The sequence below is a fragment of the Fulmarus glacialis genome, unplaced genomic scaffold (assembly GCF_000690835.1).
Source record: "Fulmarus glacialis isolate BGI_N327 unplaced genomic scaffold, ASM69083v1 scaffold25927, whole genome shotgun sequence".
Taxonomy (NCBI): Eukaryota; Metazoa; Chordata; class Aves; order Procellariiformes; family Procellariidae; genus Fulmarus; species Fulmarus glacialis.
In genome coordinates this window covers 720-10,205 of record NW_009225481.1, presented here as the reverse complement: position 1 = coordinate 10,205, position 9,486 = coordinate 720, and the positions used below count along the sequence as shown (strand labels likewise).

Below are 9,486 nucleotides of genomic sequence, written 5' to 3'. Positions count from 1 at the left end.
GTGTCTCGCCCCTCTTGGTTCGGTGCCTGAATCGCCCACCTTTGCGTATGGGCAGCTCGCGGGCGGCAAAATTAAGCAGCCGCGTGTTGCGAGAAGACAAATTGCGGCTTTAAAATCCTCTGAAAGTCACATAGTCCCCACCAAATTTCGCTCGACGGCTGCGACTCCTCTGCTGCGTCTGCCTCTGAAGCGTGCATCAAAACAGATCCGGCTTAAAACATCGGGATTCTGCCTGACCTCGGCCCTGCTCGCCGCGCAGGTGCTCCTTCCCCGGGGGAGGATCGGAGCCCCGCGGGTTCACACTTGCGTGCGCCGCGGCAGGCTCTGCAGCATCGGTTTTGCATTCCTTTGTGTGGGCTCAGCCGGCTCGCTTCCTACCAGCAGTCAGGGAGGGGGAAAAAAACCCTTAGCCAGTCCCAGAGTGCGGGGTGGGGGGGTACAGTTGTCTTGAAGATCCCGTTGTATTTAGAATTTGTTCTCTTGAAAATCCCTTTGTGTTTAAAATGAACCGACTGGGCTTTATCTTAGAGGTATACCTTTGAAAGTATCAGTGACTCAAGTAGTATACGGGATCTGTAAGGGAGGCTTATCAAGGCAAAATATGTGTGGCTTGGCAAAGACGCAACTCAGGAATGAAAGAAGGAAACCTGGACCTGTTTTAAGACTGCGAGGGAGAAAAAAGGGAACTTTTTTGGCGGTAGGAAAGGAGTGCAGTGGAGGTTGACAAAATTAAATTTCTCATCTCTTAATTACATGGGTGAAAATCAGAAAAACTCCAAGAAAATGAGAACAATGAGGTTTTGAAACGGCCTTCCATTGGACGGATTCCACAGCCCTGTAAGCCTATTCTAAAAGATTTGTAAAACAATCTCTTAATAGGCTCTTCATCTGAAAATCTTTTCCTGAGCGATATTTATTAACTCTAGCCCATCCGGATTTCCCATTCTGAAGTTAAAAATACTTAGTATGTGGATTTCAGTTGCCTGTCTTTATTTCAGTATTAAATCGCTTCATGCAGTGCGTGCTTATTTAAGACCACATATGTCAGATGTGTGTGGGCAGATGAGTGTGAGAACAAATTAATTGAGAATATGAGAAAAGGACCAAAGGTTTTCCTCTGTGCTTCATACTCGGTCAGGCTATTGCAAATTTTACAGCAGCATGGTCATTAATGAGATGTAAAACACAGCTATAACAGAGTAAGTGAAAACAGGAATCTGAACTTACGCATGTTTTTTGTCTCATCCTGCAGGATGAAGAAACGCGTAAAGATTATGACTACATGTTGGATCATCCTGAAGAGTATTACAGGCATTATTATCACTACTACAGCAGGAGATTGGCACCTAAAGTGGATGTGAGAATAGTGATTCTAGTTACGGTGTGCGCCATCTCTGTGTTTCAGGTAAAATTTCATGTTTACGTGACACTGCTCAGTGAGTTTCTGAATGGGAGGAGAAGTTTCTGCAGCTCTCGTAATGTGCCAGGTATTAAACAGTGTCAGCGAGGAGCCCATTCCTATCCACTGTGGTAAACTTCTCTGTGGTGTCTGTAACAAATCTGACGCCAGGATGTACTGAACAGATTTTTGACTGCCCTTGGTACCTTGGACAAAGGTAGAGAGTAGTTTCTTTTAATGGTAGGATATTTCATAGAGACAAGTGCAGCTTTTCTAAAGAAGTTACTTAGTTCTTCATGGCAGGCTGAGAATAGCCTGTTCCTGAGCACAAGCAGGACTAGTGCTCCAAATAAGCCTGTGTCAGTTTGTCAAGCTGCATAAGTAATTTTTTAAAAACCAGACTAATTGCAAACTACATTCAAGACTCAATTCGAATGATAGGACTAAATCTCAGGAGTGTACTAATGTGTGAATGTTACATTGCAGTGTATTTTAAACACCACAATGAAGTCAGGAGAGAAGTGAATTCTGTTCAGCCAAGTTTGCTCTGAAGGTGGTAGTTCCAAGCTCAAGAAAAGAGCCTGTATTTTAGATGAGAAAACTTGTGCCGTTGCTGACAAATACTTAGGTAGAAGAAGGTGCATAACGCTTTTCTTTAGCATCTATTAGATTACTTGTTCAAAACGTCATTAAAAATACCCAAAAAGTTTAAGAGATGGAAGGTAGACCTTATTCTGTGGTGCAGATAGCTCACTTTTTAGTGCGATATTGGAAGTTAAAACAAAAATATGTCGATCAGAATTTGAGAGCTTGGAATAATAAATTCCAATGGCATATGCAGCCAAATATTTAATTTCTCTTCAGAGTTACTTCCAGTGGCACAGTTTCATTTCACCTCTTGTTTCTTATTTTGGCTGTAAGTGGAGATGCTCACGTTCCTGCAGTCTAGCTGCCAGATGATTGCCAATTCAGTGCAAATGTCTGTGTAAACGGGTTTGCCTCTCTCTTGCTTTCTGTTGTTGCTGCTTCTTGACCTTTCTTAAGGTTGTATAATTTGTGCATGTCTGCCCTTTGTCTTGGTGAACAGTAAAAAGTTGCTCCAATAAGACATGTTCACCCCAGGCACTATATTTCTCATTTGTTGTGTGAGGTTTTTTTTTTTCCCTCACTGAAATTCACAGTGTAGCTGGAGATTAGAGAGGGATGTTGAATCTTATGAAGTCAGTCCTGTCAGACTAATGAGATTTTCACATACTTAATCCATGTTTAATTAACTATTTTAAACGGGCAACAATTCTATAACGAAGTGTTGGTATACCAGCTGCTTTATTTATAAATGCAAGGGGGCTCCTGAGAATGGCCAGCACAGCCTAGCATTAAGCTCCAGGAGGTTACCATCTTCTCATGAACAAAACCAAGTGTCTGCTTGTCCTTCCTCATCACTGTATGTTGCTGTGAGGTATACATCTGTGCATCTGCCCACTAAGTTTGGAGGAATAGTTACAGCTTCTGTAATACTGCAGAAGAAGTACTGTTACCTTCAGTTTTTACCCTTGCTGTAATGTAATTGTGGTTAAAGGTGTATCACAGCATTATTTTTTTTCCTGGCAAACCTCCAAATAGGAATGTGTCTGTATAAAAACATGGGTTTTATTTTTACTGTTCTTCAATTACAGTTCTTCAGCTGGTGGAGTAGTTACAACGAAGCTATCAACTACCTAGCTACAGTGCCAAAATACCGCATACAAGCTACTGAGATTGCCAGGCAACAAGGTTTACTCAACAAGACTAAGGAAAAAGGCAAGAACAGGCGGTCTAAAGAAGAAATTCGTGAAGAAGAGGAAGAAATCATCAAAGACATTATTAAAAATAAAATAGATATAAAAGGCGGTTATCAGAAGCCCAAGATATATGATATCCTTCTATTTCAGATCCTTCTCGCTCCTTTTTACTTGTGCAAATATGTAGTTTGGTACTGTTGGTGGATTTATTGTTTCACTATTAAAGGGCAAGAGTACGGTGTGGAAGAGAAGCTGTATATCATACGAAGATACATGAAAATGTCTCAGTCTCAGTTTGACAGCCTAGAAGATCATCAAAAAGAGACCTTTCTTGAACGGCAGCTGTGGATACGAGAAAACTATGAGGTGGGTAGTTCCGGTGGAAAAGCTAATGTTAGTTATCCAGCACTCCCAGAGGAAGAACAGCTATTTTGTGAAGGTGCTTGGGATGGGGCTGTGTGAAGCATTGCTTCAATTTTTGCTCTTGCTTTCTAAATTGAAAACCGTTAGACAACCACTCGGTGTGTTTTCTTCAACTTCTTATGCTCATGGACTGGTAGACAACAGCTCCTGACTGTGCCCATGGATATAGGATGGTATTTGCTTGCTCAGGGGACATCAACCTGTGATTGTTAGGGAATCTGTGCATACAAGATTTAGTTGAATCTGATGAAAGGCTTTCATCAGATACCAACAATGTGGTATGACAAAGTCATTACAGTAGATTGAAGACTGTTCTCTGAACAGTAATAATTTGTAATAAGGATTACCTGGATCATCTGAAACTCCTATTTCATTGGTCTTCTAAGCCATTAATTCCTAGCTCGGTTTTTTTAAACTGTCCCTTGATAGGTCTTTGGCCTTCAGTGAGTCAGGGACTGTTCTTGCTGCACTGTATACCTACCTATTCATGTAAAGATGGTACATGAAATACCATTGGGCAACTATTGCTAGTTCTTGCCAACTGCTATTCTTGCCATGCATAGCCAGTTACTAAATAGTCAATGTGAGATTTTTGAGTTTTTTTTAAGCTTTCTATTAGAGCTATGAAAGAACATTAGCCATGGTGTGGAATTGCAGTCCAGAATGACTTGGGATGCCAGGGGGTGGCAGATTGACAAAACACTTTTATTGTTCCACAGAAGCTCATCTGTGGGCCATCTGGGTGGGAGGTTTCTAGAAGAGAAAATGAGAATACGAACTTGGCCTGCTTGAGGGGAAGAGGAGATGTTGCTGCTGCTCTGCATACGCTGGGAAAAGAAATGTGATTGTGGCAGAACTGCCTTTGCTGCTGGCAGGGAACCAAAGATAAAAGAATACTTCTTTAAAAGTAGGCAGGGGTGGATTAATCTAGAAACTGGAAGAGGAAAATAGTAAAATTGATGCTAATGTAAGCAAAGGATTAGCCGACAGGTACATACCCATGTTGAATTACGATGGCTTGCTAGAAAACAATCTGGAAGTCCAAAGATTGAGTAACGTTACTAGTCAAAGCAGATGTTATATGGAAAAAGTAAGATAGGATGGATATCCTGTTGTTGTAAGAAAAAAAATGACATGCTGTTTCTAACTAGAAACACTGAATATAAAAGAGCTGTATTTGCTGGAAGTGAACTCTGTTTAGCCCGAAGTCATCTCCTGTGGTGGTCAGCAGTTGATTTTTAGTGAAGAATACGTGAAAGTTGCGCCTGTATAGCAATATTTATCCAGTATAATTTGCAGCTTTGGGACTTCCAGAAAAGGAAATGGTGTCTTTGTAGGTAATTGCTTTAATGGTTTTTTCTTTAATAAACTTATCTAGTCACTCCTTGAATGCATTGAAGCTTTCAGTGTCTGCTGTGCCATCTGGTCGTGAGTTCAGCAATATGTGTGGAAGACGGTTTTTTTGAAGCCACCCAGACACCTGCTGGTTCTTGTATTATTGGAAATGGAGAATAATCATACTTTATTCTCTCTTCTTGTGCTACCTGTGCTCCTGTGTACCACTACCATATCCTTACTTGAAACTTAGTCATGTCTTTTCTAGGCTGAAAAATATGCGTAGGTGTTTCTCCCCGAAAACTTCTCTGTTCTTTGATCGTTGGTGATGCCTATCTGCATACTGTTCAGTTTTCCAATGTCGTTTAGGATGGGAAAGACCAAGAATTCAATACATGGGTACATCGTGGAGCTCCACGGTATTTTTTTTCCCCCTCTGTTGCTTTCCTAAAAATTCTTAAAACCTGTACAATCACTGAAAATTGAGCTGGTATATTTATAAAGCCATCTGTAACATTTTTAAAATCTTGTTCATGCATAGCAGAACGTTAAATTCAATTCCCTTCTGGGAAGAAGTCAGATGACACTGACATGACATAAACCTGTATGGTGTTGAGATTTACACTGGCTGTATCTACATAAACTGCCTTCCAGAATAAAAATGCAGGTGCTGTTGCTTTTTTTAGATGCTTGACTTCGCTGATAATTGTAGATGTCATTACAATGACACCATTTCTTGACAGAAAGTAATTACTTATCATTTGGTACTGCCAATACTTAATGCAGAGATATTAACTTCGTTGAGAAATTTAATTAGGAATAAGAAGTTCCATAGCAGTATTCTGTCTAGATATGACTTTGAAATGGGAAAACAGCTGAAATGAGGAGCTGAACAACTGCATTGAATAGTATGTGTGCTGAGAAGGGACTCAAAATTTAGCTTTCTAAGCATTAGCAGTTCTTTACTGTAAATTTTATTTTGCTGAATGCATGAGCATCTAGTTCTTCAGCAAAAAAAGTTTTGGAGCTTGCAGCACCGCCTTACAAGGAGGTGGTTCTGCTCTCAGCAAAGGTGCAAAGCATCTCAACTACAGCCAGTAGGCTCCTCGGTTGAAGGTACTCCTACGCTTTATGTGTCAAGGTCTGCTGCTATGTTGCAATTCAGTCTTCTGTAAAAACAATCAATGGGCAAATGGTTGAACTACGAATGCTTACACCCCCCTTGAGGTTCACTTAAGCTGTTTCTTCCGCCTTATTAAAAACTTCTGTCTGTCTATCAGGTCTATAAAAGAGAACAAGAGGAAGAGTTAAAGAAGAAAATGGCCATGGATCCCCGGTGGAAGAGGTATCGGCGGTGGATGAAAAATGAAGGACCTGGAAGACTGACATTTATTGATGATTGAAAGTTGCCGAACAAAATGTGTGCTAATGTTGAAAGTGATTTGCAAAACTTTTCACTACATCATTCAGAGTTTTGTCTGCTGTGGCTCAGCAGTGATCTAAAACTCAGGAATTATTAAATCAGGCCGAAAAATAATACAGGTTTACCATTTTTATAAATAAGACCTATTAAACAGGCTCAGCTCAATATATATATGCTGTTTACTTGGGGATATCAGTGTGGAATTCATTATTCCAAACAATGTATTTTCTCTACATATTTCATATTCATGATAACGGAACCACAACTTTGGTCTTTATGAAAATGTTTCTAAATCAGTCCTTGAAAGTCCTGTTTTTCCTTTTTAAACTGAAGGGTTCCTGGAAATGGACACTGGAAATGCTTATAAAGGATTCTGAAGCAAGGGCCGTTTTCTGCTTTCCCCTCTCTCTTTCCCCCTACTTTTAAATCTGATTTCTAAGATGCCAAATTGTTTTTTGATGTAGACAATATGGGGATTATACCAGACTTTTTTTGCTGTTCCTGCTGCAGTTGGATATGAATTTTATTCTTTGTGTGAATAAATGATGCATGATTGGTCATGATCGTGATGCAAACAAGCCTTAATTCTTTGTTCTACAGAGTGATTCATGAAATAGTATGCTTAGATCTTTTGCGTTTGGTTTTTCATCTTGTATGTTGGATTGTACCTGCTTGTTCAGAACAAGTATACCAGTGACTATTAGTCTACTAAATGTGACATTTCTTTCACCAAAGTATTGGTAAAAGGGAAAGTGACCCTTTTGTTAAAAAGGGCAATTTTGATGCCTTATGTAAATAAAAGTTTATATAATATACATACTGAATTTGTTTTAAATTCTAAACCTGAAGTATTCTTTATGTTTGTGTCTTCTGATCAGACCTCAGAGTACTTAGAATAAATAATGCACAACAGCATGCTGTGGTTTCCTCTGTAACTCAGCCCAGGTCAGAGTTGCCATGATTAGCTGGTAAAAGGCGTTCTGTTACCGTATTTCTATTCAGGAATTTACTGGGGAAGGGGCAGGGGAGCATTGCCAGATCGGGCTGCTGCTGTCATTTATCATGTCTGTAAAAGCAAATTCCTACAGAAGTGTTTCTGCTGAAAACGGTGCTGGGTTAGCTGGCTTCTGTGGAGATTGGTTCTGGGACAGAAGCTCTTGAACTTGCTACTCCTGCCAAAGCCCATAATAGCTAAAAGTTTTTAAATGCTTATTGATTAATTTTTGAAGCAAGACGATTCTGATTCTGCAAAGGTTTCCTCATTGTTTGAGGAAAAGTTTCTGTTCTCTGTGCCTCTTGGCTAGTTTAGCTTTCACTAGTTCTTGGAATGTCGTCTCAGTTTTATGTTTAAAATAATACATATTCAAAAGCATGTTAGAAGCATTATGCTAAATGGCTAATTTCCATATGCATTAGTAAAACTGAAGAGGAACTGCTAGATTTGTCCTTCACCTCTGCTGCATGTAGTGTAGCTATAAACTTAATTCACTTTGTATTTAATGGTCAGTTCAAACCTCAAACTTGTTAAAGAAGGTATCTAGAATAAGCTGTGCTGGCTTTCATGCAGTATTGTAGGGACACCGTAGTGGTGTGGCAGGGACACTGCAAAGCTGTTCATGAAGTGAGAGACCTTCACAGCTTTGGGGGATGAAGCAGCAATACACCCAAACACACTCAGCCTCCTGCAAGAGTGGAAGGAGGAAGATTAAGTTGCTGTGATAGAAACAAGGGGAATAAACATAAGCACAAGTAAAATGGTGTTGATTATTAGGTAAGACAGTTTTACCTGGAAAAGAACCAGGCAAGCGCACGCAAGAGGATCTAAACCTGTGGCCATAGTTTCACAGACTGACAGCTCTGCTGCTTTTGCCCTTGTGCCTCATTTTGCTCTGTCTTCTCCCTCCCAAGCCAAGTATTTGGGTTACACAAATAAGCAGTCAAAACACAGATCTATTTTCCCTTTTTGCCTAGGTTGGTTCTAATCAAGATTAATTTCCTGACCTGACAGTATAGCAGGAGCTCGGTGCAATGGAGGGGCAGTCCCTGGGGAGGACAGAACTGTGTCTTTTGGTGGCGATGGTGACTTGCCTCTGTAAAACTGTGGCTTGGTACCGAGAGTGGAGAAGGGAAAGTCAGCAGGTGTTTTTCGAGCCGCTGGAAATGAGCCGTTCTGTAGGCTCGACTTGGAGTTCCCTCTTTTCACGATGTATGAGCCCTTTGAAAATGACCAGACACAGGCATAAATTCATGGGCTGCAGCAAAAATTTGCTGGGCAGTGACACTGCAGTCACATCTCCGTGATGAAGGTTAGAAAAAACTCGTGTCTTTACAAAGCTGTCAGTGTTCCAGTGACACCTTATTAGCGGAGGCTACTCAGCATTTCTAGCCTAACATCTCGTTGTAGTTCTAAATGATGTCTGTCTTTTGAGCATAAATCTTCAGGCCCTATTTTATCTTGAAATTAAGTTGACAAAGCAATTATATACATAAAAAAATATGAGACTGCTGAGAGTTATGATACTATACCTAGTAAAGCCAGTGTAAATTGAGATGACTTCAGAGAGAAGTGTTCGCATGAACAAGTATTGCTGGTACTGCGTAGCAGTGAGATTTTTGTGTGGAAAAGTGTGGCAAGGTAACAGGATCTTGGAGAAGAACGACCTCACCTCCTATCAACTTTTTTCAAAGAGCCGTATCTGTTTTGTAGCATGTATGTCCTTTCAAATACCTAGTGTCTATAAGGTGAAATGTACATTTCACTCAAGATGCAAAAGGTATTCAGAGCCAGGGCCTTTCACGTTCAGTGTGAGTCTTTTCCATGACCATGCTGAGGCTTTGATTGAGGCTCAAGCACGTCCATGGCTGGTTGTCCCTATGTTCAGAGCAATCATTTGAGGCTATGAGCTGCTAACTTGGTAACAAGCCAGCAAACTCTGATGGCTGGCAAACCCCCGCCAAAAACTGAAGTGACTTATTTATGGTCACTGGTGAAACGGTGGTGAACAGTGCGGGGGGGATGCAGCAAGACTGGCAGCAGCTTCTGGGCGGTTTGAGCCCAAGGGCTGCCTGGGGGCAGAGTGGGCTTTTCGTTAAATCTTTGCAGGCCATTTAGGAGCTCTCTTTCC

General features: G+C 40.7%; 1 protein-coding gene across 1 annotated transcript; it reads left to right on the top strand.

Moving 5' to 3' along the window:
* Positions 1-1,213: 1,213 nt before the first annotated feature.
* Positions 1,214-6,620, top strand: DNAJC25 (DnaJ (Hsp40) homolog, subfamily C , member 25; the record flags this gene model as incomplete). Its single annotated transcript, XM_009582501.1, has 3 exons — positions 1,214-1,405; positions 3,076-3,546; positions 6,219-6,620. Coding segments are annotated over 3 exons (786 nt in total), but the record flags the coding sequence as incomplete, so codon positions are not given.
* Positions 6,621-9,486: the final 2,866 nt, after the last annotated feature.